This window comes from Ipomoea nil, unplaced genomic scaffold (assembly GCF_001879475.1).
Source record: "Ipomoea nil cultivar Tokyo-kokei standard unplaced genomic scaffold, Asagao_1.1 scaffold0987, whole genome shotgun sequence".
Lineage (NCBI taxonomy): Eukaryota > Viridiplantae > Streptophyta > Magnoliopsida > Solanales > Convolvulaceae > Ipomoea > Ipomoea nil.
The window spans coordinates 592,582-612,252 of record NW_017617415.1 but is presented as its reverse complement, the minus strand read 5'-3'; the positions used below and the strand labels follow the sequence as shown (position 1 = coordinate 612,252).

The 19,671-nt window shown below is 38.3% G+C and overlaps 4 protein-coding genes and 1 non-coding gene across 5 annotated transcripts; 2 read left to right on the top strand and 3 right to left on the bottom strand.

Annotated features, from left to right (window-relative positions):
- Window positions 1-667: 667 nt before the first annotated feature.
- On the bottom strand, window positions 668-739 carry TRNAQ-CUG. The gene has a single exon. It is a non-coding gene; the product is annotated as a tRNA-Gln (tRNA).
- A 1,647-nt stretch (window positions 740-2,386) lies between these two features.
- On the top strand, window positions 2,387-4,709 carry LOC109180058 (protein Iojap, chloroplastic). Its single transcript, XM_019329553.1, has 5 exons — window positions 2,387-2,690; window positions 3,347-3,473; window positions 3,702-3,840; window positions 3,936-4,024; window positions 4,142-4,709. Exons 1-5 carry the CDS (start codon window positions 2,454-2,456, stop codon window positions 4,270-4,272), a joined length of 723 nt encoding a protein of 240 aa, XP_019185098.1. The 5' UTR covers window positions 2,387-2,453; the 3' UTR covers window positions 4,273-4,709.
- A 494-nt stretch (window positions 4,710-5,203) lies between these two features.
- Window positions 5,204-5,730, bottom strand: LOC109180032 (kinesin-like protein KIN-4A). Its single transcript, XM_019329517.1, has 3 exons — window positions 5,650-5,730; window positions 5,447-5,571; window positions 5,204-5,332 (listed from the first exon to the last, which is right to left on the bottom strand). Exons 1-3 carry the CDS (start codon window positions 5,681-5,683, stop codon window positions 5,204-5,206), a joined length of 288 nt encoding a protein of 95 aa, XP_019185062.1. The 5' UTR covers window positions 5,684-5,730.
- Window positions 5,731-10,342: 4,612 nt separating this feature from the next.
- LOC109180031 lies at window positions 10,343-11,900 on the bottom strand. The gene is made up of 2 exons (XM_019329516.1): window positions 11,144-11,900; window positions 10,343-10,419 (listed from the first exon to the last, which is right to left on the bottom strand). Exons 1-2 carry the CDS (start codon window positions 11,898-11,900, stop codon window positions 10,343-10,345), a joined length of 834 nt encoding a protein of 277 aa, XP_019185061.1.
- A 3,054-nt stretch (window positions 11,901-14,954) lies between these two features.
- On the top strand, window positions 14,955-17,326 carry LOC109180081. Its single transcript, XM_019329584.1, has 3 exons — window positions 14,955-15,130; window positions 15,965-16,398; window positions 16,482-17,326. The coding sequence occupies exons 2-3, from the start codon at window positions 16,009-16,011 to the stop codon at window positions 17,199-17,201; spliced, it is 1,110 nt and encodes a 369-aa protein (XP_019185129.1). The 5' UTR covers window positions 14,955-15,130; window positions 15,965-16,008; the 3' UTR covers window positions 17,202-17,326.
- The last annotated feature ends 2,345 nt before the right edge of the window (window positions 17,327-19,671 follow it).

The window sequence follows — 19,671 nt, the reverse complement described above, 5'->3', positions numbered from 1 at the left end:
CATACTTGAAACTTTTTGTTTTTGCTTGTACAATAAATTATTATGGTTGGATTATGTATGATCCTTACTTTTACCACTCACAAATAGTCATTTCTTACCATATAAGATTTAAAAAAAATTTTAAAAATAAAAAAATAGAAAAGCTAGTGTCTAGCATTTTGTATTTTTGCCACATTAGAGAGTGGTTGTTTTGTGGGTGACAATTGTAAGAGCATGTAACCCACAGTATATTCTATTCTCTCCTAAAATAATAGAGAGATATTTTAAATGTGAGTTTAATTTAGGTTTTTTAGAACTACTGGAATTCTTTTCCTTTTCTTTGTTTGTTTTCAATGTTTTTCTAATTCATTTGTAATTATTTACAATGAAACAAACACCTACAATTTGTTATTATAATAAATTTTTCTTGATATTAAAACATAATTAACAATCACTAAAATTACAATACAACTAATAATAATAATTTATTAAAATTCTAAATACCCGCCGTAAGATTGCACTTGGTAAAAACCAATCCAAAGCAATCAATCGTTCAAAATATTCTGTAAATGTTTAAAGAAACAAGAGTTGCTCGATTAACAAACGGCCCATAGGCATAAGAATTTTTTTTTTTTGGAAAATCATAGGCATAAGAAGTTAAAAACCGAAAATATAAAAGAAAAAAAGAAGGTCCCACCGAGATTTGAACTCGGGTTACTGGATTCAGAGTCCAATGTCCTGACCACTAGACCATGGGACCTCACGACACTACAAGTCCAACCACTAGTAAAAGTCAGATATTAGTCTTCTTAGTTTAATACTACAAAAAATTTATGCTAAATTTACTTCTTTATGATTCTTTGTTAGATAGGATCACAATGCGGGATTTATCCAGTGCATGTAGCGGATTTCTCTCATTACATTTTAATATTTTTGTCCTAAAAGAATGCCCAAGTGAGTAAAACATAATTCTTGTACTTAAAAGTCACAAGTTTAATTCTTGTCAATACCATTTTATTGATCCATTAACATCCTTGAGTAGTAGGCTACTAGCGGCATGTTTCTCTCAGATTCTCGTTAAAACATTATATTATTATTATTATTATTATTATTATTATTATATTATTATTATTATTATTATTATTATTATTTATTATTATTATTATTATTATTATTATTATTATTATTATTATTATTATTATTATTATTATTATTATTATTATTATTATTATTATTATGTGGTTTAGTTGCATTTTGCATAAACAAATACAAAACTTCATATTCTTTCTCTAGCCTTGTGGCTTGATACTCTTGTGAAATTTTCACCCCTTTTATTTAAGAGTTGAGTATGGGACTTTAAAGTTCTAAGAGTATTCGTGAGTAGTTATGCTGTGCATCCGTATGCACCATGCATGGTGCATACGGATGCAAAAACGACGTCGTTTTATTAAAAACGCACGTCTCCCCTTAAAAAAAAAAATTCAGGTTCGATTCCCAACAAAAACATTATGTTATTCATTCATTCTGAAATTTTAGTTCATAGATTATGGAATTTTAGTTCATTGATTCTGGAATTATAGTTCATTGATTCTGGAATTGTAGTTTATTGATTCTGAAATTTTAGTTCATAGATTCTGAAATTTTAGTTCATTCATTATGGAATTTTTAGTTCATAAATTAGATTATGGAATTTTAGTTCATAGATTATGGAATTATAGTTCATCGATTCTGGAATTATAGTTCATCGATTCTGGAATTATAGTTCATATGTTGTTGTTAGAAATCGAACTTGATTTTTTTTTTTAAGGGGAGACACGCGTTTTTAATAAAACGACGTCGTTTTTGCATCCGTATGCACCATGCATGATGTATACGGATGCACACATAATTTGCCAGTATTAGTAATTAGTTGTTTATAAGTTCAAGATGTCAATTGTATGTTTTAGTTTTAAATACATCATCCTTATTTATATTTTTCTCATCACTCTTAATTATTTCATAATTCAACAAAATTTAATTAATAATTTATAATATAAGAAAATATTTGATGTGTTGTGAGTTATGATGTTCCTTCGCTTGACTAATTTTCGATGAAAGTTTTATTGCACAATCCAAGATAAATTAAAAGATGAGAAATAAAATTTAAACTGAAAGTTGAAATGAATGTGAATTTTTAAATGTCATAATTAATGCATTGTAAGAATTAATAGGAAAACTATGATCATATATTTAAATTATTTATAACATGATACCAATTATCTAATCAATAATAATCTGTATTTATAGAATCACGAGTGTCTAAAAAAAACCTTCATATTTATAAATCATACAAGGAAATCGGGTCCGGGTATTCAAGTAACCCATGAAGGGGAGCAACTTTTTTGGAAGATATCCGATGATATTTTAGGCGAGCGGATTATTGATTCAGTGAAGTGTCTTCTTCTTCCTTTCAAGTCTCAAGTTGGATTACCCAAATGGAAACCTACACCGGAGCATTTCTTTGTTGCGCATCATTGGCCGGAATTCCCATATCCCGCCATTTCCGGCCGGCGGTCCATGCTAAGCCTTTCTCCAATCGCTTGCTTCCTTCGTCTTCTAACGTTTTCGCTCTCCTTAGCTCTGCAAGGAATTTCATCCCTCCTATATGTCGCAACAAATCCTCTGCCCGCCCTTGCTCTACCGTGTTTTCCCGAATGGCGGCAGTTGGCTCTGTATGTTCCTTTCTACTTCACTAATTATATCTTCTTTAAGCTTTCTTAAGTTTTCTACTTCTTTAATTTCCTTGCTCAAATTAAGCTAATTCTTCTTAATGATAATCTGGAATTCCGTTCTGGTTTTTAGTTTTTCTAAGTTTAAATTCTGAATTCCTGGGAAACTAGTTCAGTTTATTATTGTTGTACTCTTGAAGCATAAAATGGATTGGCTTAATTTCTGCTGTTACTCTTTCATCTTCGAATTAATATTGACTTTATGGTCTAAATAATGAGATTCCTTGCCCACAAAAGGCAAATTTACCTCGTCCCTGCCTCCAGTGTAGTGGAATGGTAAATCAGGTGACTCGGTCCATTAGTAGGGAGGACGGGTGCCTGGTGCCTACAAGAGCCCACTAGATTGGGTGTAACTCCCATACTGCGGCTGTTGGGCTCGGTACTGTGTTATTGCCCACAATTTATTACCTAGGAATCAATTGAGCTGTCCTAAGTTTCCCAATTCCCACTGGCAAATGAGATTCCTAAGTTGCCCAATTCATAGCCAGACGAAGATTTTGTCAGTCACACGGCTGAAATTGGTTTTCAGAAATCTGTATGCGATGAGTATGAGTATGGCTTGTGCATTTTGATTAATATTAATACTAGCATTGATGCAGAATATGAGTGAAGATACAGATGATATGTTTGATGATTTGATTGAGAAATATGGGAAGGTGGTCTATAGAAGAAATGACAACAAATCAGCTAGTGAGGAGGTTGATGATGATGCTGAAAGCCTATCGTGTAAGCTTCTCCCAGTTTTGATTGCGCAATTTATTTTTTCTGCAATACTTTCCTCTCCTTTGGTTGACCTTTTTGCGTGCAAAGTTCGTCTTTTTCCCACCTTGCTAACAACACTATCCAGTGTTCATTCCTTTTTTCTTGTACTTTTGAGAGTTTCTGTAGAGCTCTATCTGGTGTTAATCCTCTGGCCTTCTGCCTATTTATTGATGTTTTATGTCATTACTACAGTTGCTGTAGCAGCGGCTAAAGTTGCAAATGAGGTGAAGGCTGCTGACATAAAAGTTCTTTTTGTGAAGCCCTTAGTTTATTGGACTCGATTTTTCATCATTGCCACTGCATTTTCCCGCCCACAAATTGATGCCGTTGGGTACAACTGTTACCTTTAACATCTAGTTTCGTCACTATAGTCATACTCCTAGAGATTAACGAGGAGTTTCTTGAGCAATTGATATTCTTTTGTAGGACCAGGATAAGAGATATGGCCGAGGAACAGTATGGAAGAGTTGCATCTGGAGATACAAAGCCGAATTCATGGACGTTGCTGGACTTTGGTTTGTAACTTAATCCAACTTTAATGAGGCAATGAGTTGTGTATCTAGTACTCAGCTCCATTGCCTGTAAGAATATAATACCCTCTGATATTTGTTTGATATTTCTATTAATTCCAGGTGATGTAGTGGTACATATATTTCTGCCTGAACAACGTGAGTTCTATAACCTGGAAGAGTTCTATGCGAATGCAACACCTGTTGATCTGCCTTTTGAAAATCAACAGTTTCGACAGCTAAAAGGTTTCTGAAACTTGACAATTTGAGCCTCTGATCTAGCGAAGGGACTAAAAGGCCGGGTTGGCAAATCAACAGGCAGGATATGGTTGAGAATTGGCAAGATATCGTTGGTTAACTCCATTATATATGCCATTACCTGCTAGTGTCAACAGGAGGGAGGGGTTCACAAATTTTGATGATATGTGTGCTCCCTTTACTGCTCTTGATTGAAAAGGAAAAAGATGTAATCAACATGGCATAAAAAATGACAGGTACTCTTGTAGCCTTCCTTGTATTTGCTCCTAATACTTCCTAGCAATATAAAATGAAAACATTGCATTACTCGATGAGATAGTATTTTCAGTTCTCGTTTAACTTAGAAACTAGTGGTATGTACTTCTCATTTCTGAGTGGAAGGGACATTATTAATGTTAACTGTTTATGGTAATTGAATTCATTTGATTGAACATGAAATTACAAGACCCAGGATGGTTAGCACAGGAGCCTTCTCATTTCAGGGTCGAAATCTTGTATTAGAGTAAAAGCTTTAAGTCATTCTTGGTAGTTAACTTAGAGAAAATGGTGCTTATCAGTCTTCATTCTTTATGCATGAAAGTTGAAAAATGATAAAGGAGGTATTTATCGTTTTTCATTTGAAATATTAGTGCAAATGAGCACAAAGCTCCATTTCTTCATTTTTAAAGATTTTTCTTTATTCATTAAAGAGAAAATTACACTTTTGGTCCTATGACTATAGGGGAGGTGGTAATTTCAGTTCGTGACTTTTAAAACTAACAGATTTAGTCCTTTTAGTATGCTTTTTTTTACACATTAAGTCCTTCCGGCCAAATCACCGGTGGATTTTGGCCGGATAAACACAATCCCTTAATTTATTAAATATTTGGGGGGTAAAATGGTCAATTCAGATTCTACTTTCTTCTTCCTTCTTCTTCCTTCTCCTTCCTACTTCTTCGTGTATAGTTTCAGTACAACCTGCACAGCACATTTCTCCTCTTCAAGTTCCAGTATCTTCTTTCCAAAATGGTGTTTAAGAGCTGTTGTGTCAAACCCTCCATAAAGCTTCATCTCAGACTTTAAAGTTCGCAAACAAAGATACATACATTATATCAGCATATGCAATAAATAGATTCAGTAAGCACTGATGATGAACACAAATGCAATTAGAAATTCAAATTTCAAAGATACCTCTTTTTGTTCCAACCGTCTATTCAACTCATTTAATTCTTTGCCCAGAGAATCTTGCAGAAGAGTGTGTTCCCACTCTTTTGCTGCTTCTTCATCCATGTCTCCAAGATCGCCTGCTAGAGTTTCTAAAAACAGATTAATGAATAGAATAGCTAACGGAATCTGGATTGAAAAATTTGAAATAACTTTCGATTTTATCATACCATTCTCAGTCATTGGATAATCAGATGACTCCATACTTTGCAAACCCCTTTTAAGCCCTTCACTTTTTACTGGAAAGGTACCACGAAGAAGTAGGAAGGAGAAGGAAGAAGAAGGAAGAAGAAAGTAGAATCTGAATTGATCATTTTACCCCCCAAATATTTAATAAATTAAGGGATTGTGTTTTTCCGGCCAAAATCCACCGGTGATTTGGCCGGAAGGACTTAATGTGTAAAAAAAAACATACTAAAAGGACTAAATCTGTTAGTTTTAAAAGTCACGAACTGAAATTACCACCTCCCCTATAGTCATAGGACCAAAAGTGTAATTTTCTCTTCATTAAAAAAACACTCTCATTACTAAATTCAGTGGATAACCGCTCTACTAAGAGCAACTCCAATGAAAGTTTTCTCATAATTTTTTCATGAGTTATTGGTGATGTGAAAGAAAGATGAGAGAGAAGAATTTGAGTGTTTTTTTTTTTTTTTTTGTTGGGGGGGAGGGGGTGCACTATGTGTGCCTTTTTTTGTCAAACATGGAGAGAAGGTTTAAAAAAAGAAGGTTACACGGTAGGGTGGTTGCCAATTTTTTGTTGGCAACTACCCTAGTTTTGTTTATTTATTATATCCTCTAAATTGGCTCACAAATATGAAAAAAAAAAAAAAAGAAAAACTTTAAAAAATTCAAGGTTGAAAAAATCACCAGGACTCCAGGAGCTTCTTCTTCTTTTTTTTTTTTTTTTTTTTTTTTTTTTTTTTTAATTTTAATTTAGAAAAAATTAGTTAAAATCCCGCCTAGACGGTCGTTTAGCCCACGACGACCTACTCAGTGCCTAGGGCGCCTAGAATGGCGATTCCGCCGAATTTCTAGGCAGTCGGCCGGCACGATTTTTACAACCTTGAAAAAATCTCCAAGTCATTGAGTTTGTTCTTAAATCTTAATGCATATTAATTCTTTTACTCAAAGGAGGTCTTCATGGCAAATGACTAGGGCATTTGCGCAGTTTATCGTGTTTCACACTCCATTTCAATTATTAACTTGGTAACCAGAGCAAATATTGTAGATTTTATTTTATTAGCAACCAAAATAATTGATTGAAACCCTAATAAATTAATTTTCAATTAATTTTGGTTTTCGGTTAGGGTTTAGTTTTTCAGTTTTGAAAAAATGAAATGCTTCGATTTTTAATTTTAGTTCGGTTCAGTTTTGGGTTGGATTTGGTTTGATTTGGATTTGTGTTTAGTATGAGAACTCGAACATTCCCTAGTTTTCTTGTGCACATAATTATTTGTTTATTTTTACTAATAATTTAAATTTTAAAATATAAACAACAAAGCAACAATGCATATTTTAAAATTTTCAATAAAAGAAAAAGTCCAAATTGAACTAACCTCTTCACTTGCTCGACATTCGACAGTGACGATTTTTAATTGATCAGACCCACCATAAAACTGGGTTGATATCGAGTACTAGGTACGAAAAGCGTATTGGATTGACAAGGCCCAGAGCCCTTAAAATAATACAAACGGGCTGCATATGTATTACATAAACAAAAGAAAATGAACTCGGCCCAAGGGGCTCAACTACCAAGCCCAGCCACAGGGGGTGAACTACCACTATTAACTAGCGGATTGTAAAGACAATTCACATGCAGCGTCGTTGACTAAGGGAGAAGCCAAGAGAGAGGAAGAGTTGATCATGATGCCTAGCACCCCCCCCCCCCCCCCCGCCATACACGTGTCCCACCATGTATCGCGCTCTCCCGCCAAATATCTCCATGCACGCCACTTCGTAGAACACGTTTTGGCCGTTGCAAACCCATTGATAACTACCTGAGTGGTCAACCCGAGTGGTCCGCCCTTTCGCCGAATGGCCCGCCAATCTCCTAGGTTATTTGTCATACCCGGCCAAACTAAGGTGAGACCTTCTGATTGGCGACAGACGGCCAAGGCACTTCGACAAGGGGCCAAAAGGTGCCAAGGCCACAGATTTGGGAGTAGTCCGTCGGCCACCCTCTTATAGTCCACTTCGGTCCTCTCGGCCCACACGGGGTCCGCCACTCGCCGGTGTATCGAGATATGACGTCGAGGGTCGCTAGTCTATGCTCTCTCGACCCAAGCTAAGATAGTAGAAGAGTTGATCATGATGCCTTGGAACAGAGCTCCCCCCCGTAATACACGTGCCCCACCATGTATCGCGCTCTCTCGCCAAATATCTCCATGCACGCCACTTCGTAGAACACGTTCTAGTCGTTGCAAAGCTATCGATAACTACCTGAGCGGTCAGCCGGAGTGGTCCGCCCTTTCGCCGAATGGCCCGCCAATCTCCTAGGTGATCTGATGAGATTATGATTCAGCAATTCAAATTACATCAGAAGAGGATTACAATACAAAGAGATAGAACTCCCGTAAACAACTCCTAACTAATAGACTAGTAACAAAAGACTAAGCCACAACCACTATAATAATAAAGGAAATAATAATAGCAATAATAATAATACTAACACACCCCCTCAAGCTTAAGGTGGGTGCGAAAAAACATTAAGCTTGTCACGAAGAGCAGCAAACCGCGGGCCTGGCAACGGTTTAGTGAGGATGTCGGCAACCTGATCCTTGGTTGACACAAAGTTAACCCGGAACTCACCAGCGGCAACCTTGTCACGAACGAAGTGAAAATCAATTTCAATGTGCTTAGTCCTGGCGTGAAACACCGGATTGGCACAGAGATAGGTAGCCCCCAAGTTATCACACCATAGAGTCGCTGGTTCACCAGAATGTAAGCCTAGTTCACGCAGAAGAAAAACAACCCAAGTAACCTCAGCTGAGACATCGGCTAGGGCCTTATGCTCTGCTTCAGTAGAAGAGCGAGCCACCGTTCGTTGCTTCCTGGAGAGCCAAGAAATGAGGTTGGAACCCAAAAAGATGGCGTACCCACTGGTGCTCTTCCTGTCGACTTGGCAACCGGCCCAGTCTGAGTCTGAAAAGGCATGAACCGTAGTAGAGTCGGAGGCAGTCAGACGGAGCCCAAAGTCCAACGTGCCCTTGATATACCGTAACACACGCTTCAATAAAACCCAGTGATCAACCGTCGGAGAGTGCATAAACTGGCAGAGCCGATTAACGGAATAGGAAAGATCCGGACGTGTGATGGTGAGATACTGCAGTGCCCCAACTAGGCGTCTGTACTGCGTGGGGTTGTCATATGGTTGGTCGGAGGCCGCAACTGGTTGACTGACGGCAACAGGAGTAGCTAGAGACTTACAATCAGACATTCCAGCCCTATTCAACAGATCCCTCATGTACCGGCGTTGCGAGAGTAGGATCCCGTTATCATCTTTGAGCGTCTCAATGCCAAGGAAGAAGCTGGGGGTACCTAGATCACGAATTTTGAAAGTAGCTGATAGTCGATGAAGCAGGGTGTCGATTAGTGCTGCGTCATTGCCCATCATAATGATGTCATCCACATACACGAGTAAAAAGACCCGTGCCTGTCCAGCTGAGTAGTGAAAAAGTGAGACATCGATTTTGGAAGACGCAAAACCTGCACTAAGTAGATAGTCATGCAACCTTTTGAACCAGGCTCGTGGAGCTTGTTTGAGCCCATAGAGCGAACGCTGGAGATGACATACATGCCCGGGATGAGTGGGGTCCTCGTACCCTGGTGGTTGTTTCATGTAAACAGTTTCAGACAAATGCCCATTGAGAAAGGCACTGTGAACGTCCAACTGTCGTAACACCCAGCCCCGGGAAACAACAATAGACAACAGCAGACGTACAGTGGTGGGTTTGACCACTGGACTGAACGTGTCAAAAAAATCTTCACCAGCTACCTGGTTAAACCCTTTGGCAACCAGCCTGGCCTTATAGCGCTCAACCTTGCCATCTGCAGTGCGCTTGGTGCGGAAGACCCATTTGCACCCAATAACATTCATGTGCGGTTCAACTGGGACTAACCGCCACGTGCTATTGTGGAGGAGTGCATTAAACTCCTGATCCATGGCCTCTCGCCACTCTGGATGACCCACAGCCTGTGAGTAGCAGGTCGGGTCTGTGGTAACACTGAGAGCCTGGAATGGTTCGTCTGTGCCATGAGTCATGTGTCGGAGGCGCATGACATGACCTCTTTCTTGAGGCTGTTGGCGCACACGCGCTCTGCGTCTTGTGGGTCCCTTAATAGCCAGCGGAGCATGTTCCTGAGCCAATGGCACAGGGCTCGGAGAAGGAGCCGGGGCCATGGGAGCCGGAACTGGAACATGTTCCAAAGGTGGTAGGTGTGAATACGGCACAATAGGTCCAGAAGCCCAAGGTGCCGGTGTTATATCATCTTGTGTCTTATCCTGTAAAGATAAGTCTGCAAAAGGGAAAATAGTCTCGTCAAATCGGACATGACGGCAGATAAAAACTTTTCCACTAGTTGGGTCCATGCACCTATATCCCCTAAAGGACGGTGGGTAACCTAAGAAGACACATGGGGCCGATCGAAACTCCATCTTGTGCCGATTGTATGGCCGAAGATGGGGGTAACATCGACACCCAAAGACACGCAGGAAAGTGTATGGGGGAGTAGTTTTGTATAGGCGTGAGTACGGACTTTCAAATTGTAGTGTGGGTGTGGGTAGATAATTTATGAGACAGGTGGCAGTTTCAAAGGCGTAGTCCCAGTATTGCATAGGAACCGAGCCTTCTGCAAGTAGGGCTAGTCCAGTTTCAACGATGTGCCGATTTCGGCGTTCAACTCTGCCATTTTGTTCATGTGTATAGGCACATGACTGCCTGTGGTTAATACCCAGTGTTTGAAATATTTTATGTAATTTTTGAAACTCAGCACCTAAATCAGATTGTACCGACTTGATAGAACGCGAAAATTGGCGTTCTACCATGACACGAAAAGACTCCCAAATTTTATAGATATCTGATTTTAGCCTTAATGGATAAAACCAGGTGAACCGTGAATAGTCATCAACAAACAATATAAAGTAACGAAAACCAGAAGCCGAAATAACGGGGGCCGGGCCCCAAATATTGGTGTACAGCAAATCTAACACATTATGACTAGATGAATCTACCTATCTAATGCAAAACGTGAAGATTTTCCGAGATGGCATGCCGTACACGAGCCCGACGCCTGTGACTTATTACTTGTGACCGGAACATTTTTGAGGACACGATTTTGGACATGATGATGCGGGTGACCCAACCTGCGATGCCACACTCCTGGACTAGCCCGAGAACTAAGAAAGGCAAAATGCGAGTGAGACACCGGGAGCTTGTAAAGACCACCCGAGGCGGGCCCTTTAAGCAATGTCTCCTTGGTGAGGGAATCCTTCACAAAAAAACAACTTTTGTGAAATTAAAAAAAAAACGTCGTTTTCGTTAGTAAAACGATGTACATATAACAACGGAACAGAGAGTTTAGGGACAATTAAAATATTAGACAGAGACAGTGTTTTTGACTGGGATGGAATTGATGCATGTCCAACATGTGAAATCGCCAAACCTGAGCCATTACCAACTCTTAAGACATCAGAACCCGAATACTCATCGGCTTGGTGAACCATAGACGCGTCTGGTGTTGCATGCGCCGATGCTCCCGTATCTGGGAACCAAGATTGCGCAGAAGCTGCTGAGGAAGCGGTTTCATCACCTGCCAACGCAACATTCACCGGTGGCTGTGTTGTGTACCTCTTGAAGCAGTACACCGCCGTATGGCCTTGTGAGCGACAAATCTGGCAACGGGGTACACCGCCGCGACCAGAGCCACCCCGGCCAGAACCTCCGCCATTTCGCCCGCGACCATGGCGTCCCCGTCCAGAGCCACCACGGCCGCCATTCTGCTGGTTTCTATTCTGCCCACGCCCCGCATACATAGCAGTGGGCGCAATGTTGTCACCGGGCGCCGGAAAATCATCCGCAAGAATGAATTCTTGCGCTTGGAGATAATCAGAGAGTTGCGGCAGGGAAACGGGTGTGCCGGTGACGGTGAGCGAAGCAGCGAGGGCTCGGAATTCTGGACGTAGCCCCCTGAACACATACATGTTCTGCTCGTCCAAGGAGAGAGGCCGGCCGGCGAGCGCAAGTGCTTCGACAAGAAGCTGAGCACGGCCGAGGAATTCCGCCGGCGTGCTGTTCCCTTGGCGAATGTTCTGAAACTGTCCTAGGAGGTTCAAACAGCGCGCTCGGGTAGACGAACCAAGAGCCGCCGTGATCGACTGCCACACCTCGCTGGACGTCGTTCTCCCCACTGCAAAGTACATCACTTCGTCCGACAGAGAAGAGATGAGCAGTGAGAGAATACTTTGATCTTGCTGCACCCATGCAACATGAGCGGGATTGGCAGCGGACACCGTCGTTGTCGCGGAAGCAGACTCACCGGAGATCACGGTTTTGACGGTGGCGGACGGACATGGGGTGGCACCATCGACATAACCCAATAGTCCTTGTCCACGGAGAAATGGGACTAATTGAGTGCGCCAAACAGGAAATTGCGTGAGGTTAATTTTATGGAGATGAAATGGTGGGCTGAGGAAAGGGAATTTTGGGTGGGAGATGCGGTGGTGACAGGAGCGGCAGTGACCGTCCGTTCAGAAGAATTCGTCGACATTGTTGTCGGGAAGGTTTGGCGAGGAAGGAGGTAGGATCGGATGGCTAGCTGATACCAGATGAGATTATGATTCAGCAATTCAAATTACATCAGAAGAGGATTACAATACAAAGAGATAGAACTCCCGTAAACAACTCCTAACTAATAGACTAGTAACATAAGACTAAGCCACAACCACTAGAATAATAAAGGAAATAATAATAGCAATAATAATAATACTAACAGATCTATCATACTCGGACAAACAAAGGTGAGACCTTCTGATTGGTGACAGACGGCCAAGGCGCTCCGACAAGGGGCCAAAAGGCGCCAAGGCCACAGATTTCGGAGCAGTCCGTCGACCACCCTCTTGTAGTTCACTTCGGTCCGCTCGGCCCACACGGGGTCCGCGACTCGCCGGTGTATCGAGATATGACGTCGAGGGTCGCTAGCCTATGCTCCCTCGGCCCAAGCCAATTGCTCCTCCCTGCCGCTTGTTTTCTCGAATTGTGTTCCATTTTGTCCTGCCAAACACGCCTTTAGCCCTCTTTCCATTTTTTTTTAAAGCCTCTACTTTCCTAATTGGATTTCCATTGGTCAAGCCCACCTCTCACTTTAATCATTCTTTGAGCCCATCCAATAGCAAGATTGCAGACTCAACAACTCACTGAGAAAATGTGGGAACACAATATATTTGTGAAGATTAAGATTTAGAAAATTGAAAATTTAGTATATATATTTGTGTAAATTAGTAAATAACATACATATATATATATATAGTGAAATGTTTCAGTGCGTGAGTTTTGTACTCAATGTGCGTGAGTCTTGTGCTTAATGTGCCTGAGATTTGTACTTAATGTGCGTGAATGTGTAATGTTAATGTGTGTGAGTCTTGTACGTAAGGTGTGTGAGTGTTGTGCCTAAGGTGCGTGAGTTTTGTGTTTAATGTGCGTGAATGTGTACTTAATGTGAGTTGTTGTTGAAACTTTAAAGTGCATGGGTTTTGTGTTTAATGTGCGTGAGTTTTGTGCTTAAGATGCGTGAGTCTTGTGCTTAAAGTGCGTGAGTTTTGTACTTAATGTGCGTGAGTGTGTACTTAATGTGAGTTGTTAAAAACTTAAGCCAGACTGAGATGCCTATTAATATCCCTATAGATGAAGAACACACTCACTCACATTAAGCATACAACTCACGCACTTTAGGCACCAGACTCATGCACCTTAAGGCACCAGACGTTTTCAAAAAATAAAATAAAATAAAATTTTCAGTTCAATTTTTATTTTTAACCGAACTGAATTGAAACTATTCAATTTATAAAATATAGGTAGGGTCCTCCGATTATAGTGACACCGCCATATTTAATTTTAAACTTTTAATTTAACCACTAGTGGTCATTCAACTTTTAAGTTAACCAGTCATTGTCCTTTAACGTTCAAATTTTAACCAGTCATGGTCCTAAACTTTTCCTTACTTAAACTAATAGAAGAACCTCGACTGGTTAAAATTTGAACGTTAAAAGACAATGAGTGGTTAACTTGAAAGTTGAAATACCACGGTTAGTTAATTACAAGTTTAGAATTAAACGTGGTCATTATTATTGTTATTGTTATTGTTATTGTTATTGTTATTGTTATTGTTATTGTTATTATTATTATTATTATTATTATTATTATTATTATTGCAATTTTTACAAATATGTAAGCCGAATCTCAAATTCAAAAGCCTAATTAAAATTTTTAACTTGCGAACCCTTTTCATTATATCCCCCTTTCCCAGCATAGCGGATCAATGACTAGAATGTGTAGAATGGGGTGAGAAATTGTCAAAATGTGTGCTGACTTTTTTTTGACAAAAATATGCAAAACTCAGTTACCAATTACGTTTTTCGTATTGTATACGAAAGACGCATCTCCCAGATGCGTTGTCATCTTACGTATTGAATACGTTAAAACGCATTTGGGAGATGCGTACTTCGCCGGAATTTTACAAAAACGCAAGAATGAATTGCGTTTTTTGAATAAAACGGATTGACCAAATCAATCATGCTTTTGTCGCCGGTGCGTTTTATATATTTATAGGGTTTTATGCCATAGTATCCGGCGGTTCCGGCGAAGAGATGAGTAACCAAAAAAAGAAAACTAAAGCTGTCATATGATACCCAGTTCGAAAAAGGTCAAGAATTTGCAATGCAAATTCAAATTTGCCAACCCACAAATAGACTGAAAAAACAAAAATGGCAGAAACCCAACACCCAAATGTTAAAAAAATGAGAATCTCGTCGAAATAACCGCTGCAACTATCCATGCTTTTGTCGCCGATGCGTTTTATATATTTATAGGGTTTTATGCCATAGTATCCGGCGGTTCCGGCGCCGGTGCGTTTTATATATTGCGGTTCTCGCCGTCCTTCAACTTCGCCGGAGACGGCCGGTACAAAAAAAGGTCAAAAACGCAACTTACTTTTGCGTTTTATGTATAATACGTAAAACGCAAAAGTAAGTTGCGTTTTGGGATACCGTATCCGTTGAAAAACCCAAGAGCGTAATGCGTCTTACGTATACGAATACGTAAACGCAACTACCTCTTGCGTTTTACAGAAATACATGGAAAAAAAATATACACCAAAAACGTAACTCCCAAAGGAGTTTTGCATATTTTTGTCAAAAAAAAAAAAAAAGGCAACGTAGTTTTTCTCAACTTTGACTACACATTTTAGTCATTTATCCAAGCATAGCTAACGCCATGGCCATAGTCGAGAAAATTCAAGGAGCGGTTATAATCGGAGGATTTTAAACCCAGTAGTAGCGTTCGATAGTATTGTGTCATATCTACTCAACCCCCGACCGCCGTTGCCCAATTTGCTCGGAAGCGTACGACGGACCACCGTCCTCATCTCCAAAATCAGGTATGATATATCTTTGATAGTTTTCATATAATTCACTAAAATCATCTTTATTATTTAGGGCTTTGCATTGCCAAAAATTGAGTTAATTTTTATTATTTTTTTATTTGCTGGGTTTTGTAATGAACTGGAACTGGAAATTGATTTTTTTTTTTCTTTTTGTTTGCGTTTTCCGATCATCGCAATGTCGCTGCGAAGTCAGGCATATATAACCTCTTATCTCTGTTTTATCTTTTTGTTCTGTTTTTGCATTTGTTTCTATTTATCGTTCTGTGCTTTGGAGTTTGATATACTGAGGAGTGTTGCAAAAGGAAAATTAATTGAAATGTTTCAAACTTGAGATTATAATGGTTTTAGTTAATTTTCATTTTGCAAAATGGGATGATTGAATTATAGCTGTTTTTATATGATGAATAGTGTGGCTTAAACAGCCAAAACTCGTGTTTATGCGATTGATTTGGTTATTCTTATAAAGCTTTCTGAGCTTTCTTTGTTTTTTATTTTTTCTCGTTTTTAGCTAGTTGTTTACTGCCTGTTGCATTGCATGATGGTTGTGTAAAGCTTTCTGAACTGTTGTGGACATTTTACATATATCTTCTTTAGATTCTAAATTAACTTGAACTCTCTATTTATTTATTTAATACAATCAGACTTGCTAGATTTAATCTGTGAACTGTCTAATTGTAAGAAAGAGTATTAAGACTTATTATGGTACTGTTATAAACTGCAATTTGAAGTGGACTGGTTGGCAGGCAAGTTTAATTTTTGCTTATGTTATGGTAGTGCTGGTACTGTGCTTCTCTTTTGCTTATGTTACTATGTTTTATTATTGTCTAGGAAGATCCAGTGTTGTTAGTTCCTGAGGAAAAAAATTATTTTAGATGACACCCAATCAAATTGTACATGAAAGTCAAGGAGGACAAAGTGAGAACAAAGATGAAAGCCAACGAGCCGGAGATATAGGCAGGGTTAGTTGGTCAAAAGAATTACTTCATATCCTTTGTGATCTTTGTATTCAATATGTTGAAAAGAGTAAGGGGAAAAATGGTGGAGTAATTTCTCAAAGGTTATTGTGGAAGAAGATTGAATTAGCATTCCAAAAAAAGACCAACCTTCAATGGGATAAAACGAAACTAAAAAACAAGGTGGATTGGATGAGATCTAGATGGAGGTTATGGAAACAACTAAAAGGAAAAGAGACCGAATTAGGATGGGATCATGCAAAAGGAACTATTGGTGCTACTGATGAGTGGTGGGATTTAAAAATTAAGGTTAGTTTTCTCTTTTGTTATCTTACTTTCTTTAATTCTACATAGTTAGATAATTTCTAAGTGTAAGTGTTTTTGTTTTATAGGAAAATTCAAAATTTGAGGCATTTCGAGAAAAAGGGCTTGAACTTGAACTAGAATATAAGATGGATCAAATTTTTGGTTTGTATGCCCAAGGAGCACTTAAGTTTACTCCAATAGCTGATCGCACACAAGGACATTTGCAACAGGAAGATGATGAATTACATGTTGATGATACTCCCCATGCTCATCTTGATGACATGGATGAGACTTATGGTGGTAACAATTGCTATAACAGTAATGCATCAAATGGTTTTTGGAGAGACCCTAGCCTTACCCCTACATCTACTCCTATCCCTAAGCATCAAGATACACAATTTGAGGGAGACGAACAAAGAAGAGGTAAGAGGGTTTTGGAGAATGAATCATCACAAAGTGGTACAAGTGTGAGGGTTGAAGACAATAAAAAAGGAAGGACTACAACATTGTTTGAGAAGCTTGATAATCTGTTGCAACTGATTGGAGATAGAAGTAATACAACAAAGGAAATGAATATGTCAATTATTAATGTTTTGAATTCAATGACTACACCAAAGCATGAAGTTACAGATGCCTTGACAAAATTGTGTGCTTTACCTGGTTTGGAGTCCGGTACCCCTGAATTTTACTTTACTTGCACACTAATTGAAGATCCACAGAAAAGATCTATTCTCTTTGCATTACCAAATGACAAGATAAGAGTTGGGTACATTAAGTTTTTGTACGAGGGGCGAAAGGACCATTAAAGATGCATTATTTCATATGTAGTTTTATGAATAGCTTAGTATTTGGCTACTTATTAACATATGACTACTTTGTTTTGGTTTAGGACACTTGTGAACTTTTTATGGAATTGTGTCTTTATAGTTTATATTTTGAAGATATGTTATTTAATTATGATGTTATATATATATATATATATATATATATATATATATATAATATATATATATATATATATATATATATATATATATATATATATATATATATATATTTGTTGTGTGTAGGCATGGACAATATTGATATGCAAATTATGAAACTTCTCATAATTAAGGAGTATTTGGAAAATGAGGATAAATTTTGGGATTTGGTAGCTTGTACGACCGATTATATGTGTGTATTTTTTGAGTCATATCTATATGGAGTCATGCATGACATCTTATTTAATAGGAGAAAGATAGATGCATGAATTACTACATGGTAATGAAAAACACTGTTTTAATGCATTTAGATTGAATCCAAATACATTTAGCCAATTATGTGTAGATTTAGAGGAAGATCAAATGCGATATAGAGGAAGGAAATGGATATCAACTGCAAATGTTTTAGCAGCACGTAGAGATGAGAGGGATTATCACATGATGCTTGCATTTTGCTTGACACAATTTAGTAATCCAAGTCTCAAATTTCCAAACTCACCCCTAGATAGTATAAAATATTTTGTACATTTTATTTCTCATATGGTTAAATATAATTCTTTTTTTGAATGCTGGTTAAATATAATTCAAATATATAACTTTTGCATACATTTAGGCAAATGTTATTTGGTAGATAAAAGTTTTCCACAAAGAGAAAGATATTTGATGCTTTAATCTAAAGACAAGACACTAGCTGTCAGTTTTGTGGTGCAAATTCAAGGGGATCTTGAGAATTATTTAATCAAGCTCATTCATAAGGAATTGTATTGAGAGAGCTTTTGATATTCTTAAGGCTCAATGGAAGATATTGCAAAAAACATGTCAATATATTTATCAATGGATCAAAATAGAATAATTTGTTCATGTTTTGGATTGCACAACTACATTAGAAAAACCACAATTGGTGGCCTAAGTTTTAGAATCATTGATCAAGATCCAAAGTTTATACCTTTTGATATATTTTTAAGATGCTAAAGCTAATTATACATCAAGGGTGTGTTTGAAAATCTGGAAAATAATTTTTGGAAATCATTTTTTGGATTTTCAGTGTTTGGATGTGCTTGAAAAATAAGTCAACGGAAATTATTTTCCGTTGACTAGGAAAAATATGGCTATTTTGGAAGAAAATGACTTACAGTCAACGAAAATCATTTTCTGTTGACTAGGAAAAATATAGCTATTTTGGAAGAAAATGACTTTCACCAAAATTTGGCGGAAGCCATTTTCCACAGACCAAAATTTGGCGAAAATATCGTTTCCAACCTTGATTTCCGGCGGAAACCAAACCTTTAATTTCCGCCGCAGAAAAACCAAAGCAGTCCTTTGGTTTTCTATAGAAACTAGAGTTTTTAAAATTAATTTTTAATAAATAACATTGTTTTTAATATTATTATAAATATTTTTATATTATAAATAAAACAATTAAAATATTTTTTTGAAAGGAAACAACAAAGTATATTAAATGTCGAAAGAGAGTACAAAAAGAAGGGATGAAGGAGGAACAAATCTCCATTCCCTACGATCAGCAGCGAGTAGAGCCTCCCTAGCAAGGTGATGAGCTGCTCTATTCGCAGATCGTTTAGCAAACATAAAGCTAATGACTAATGTCAAATAGATCACTAGCTAGGTACCTAATGTCCTGAAGGATAAGATCAAAAGAGGTAATACAAGAGAAGTCCTTAAGACCATTGATTACAAGTTGAGCATCAGATTCAATAATGATGGAGTGGATATTCAAAGACTTGAGCCATTTGAGAGCTTCTCTAATTGTGATTGCCTCCGCTGTTTTGGGGTGGTACGAACTATCACATCGTTGATGAGGGCAGCAACAAACTTCCCCTCCTCGTCTCTTAAGATACAACTAAAGCCAGTCCTTTTGTTACCAAGATCAATTGCAGCATCTACATTAAGCTTAAACTTGCCATGCGGGGGTTTGATCCATCTTTGAGTAGCAGTATTGGCTGCCGGTTTGTCATGATTGCAATGGATGTTTTTCCAAGCATGAAGAAAGACCGTTGCTTCTTCCATAATTGATGATGGTTGAGATCTCTAGTTGTGCCACACTAACTTGTTCCTTGCTTCCCATAATTTCCAGCACACTGTTACAACTAGGGACAAATAGTCAGAGTTGAGATTTTGGATGCAATTAGTAAGCCACTCAATAAAGCAAGGAGCAGTTCTGGGGTGGGATTGTGGAAATAATATTCCAACAAGAATCGACAAAAGGACAGGCAGTGAGGAGATGATCCACAGTTTCAGGGTGAGAGTTACAAAACTTGCAGTCAACTTAGCACTC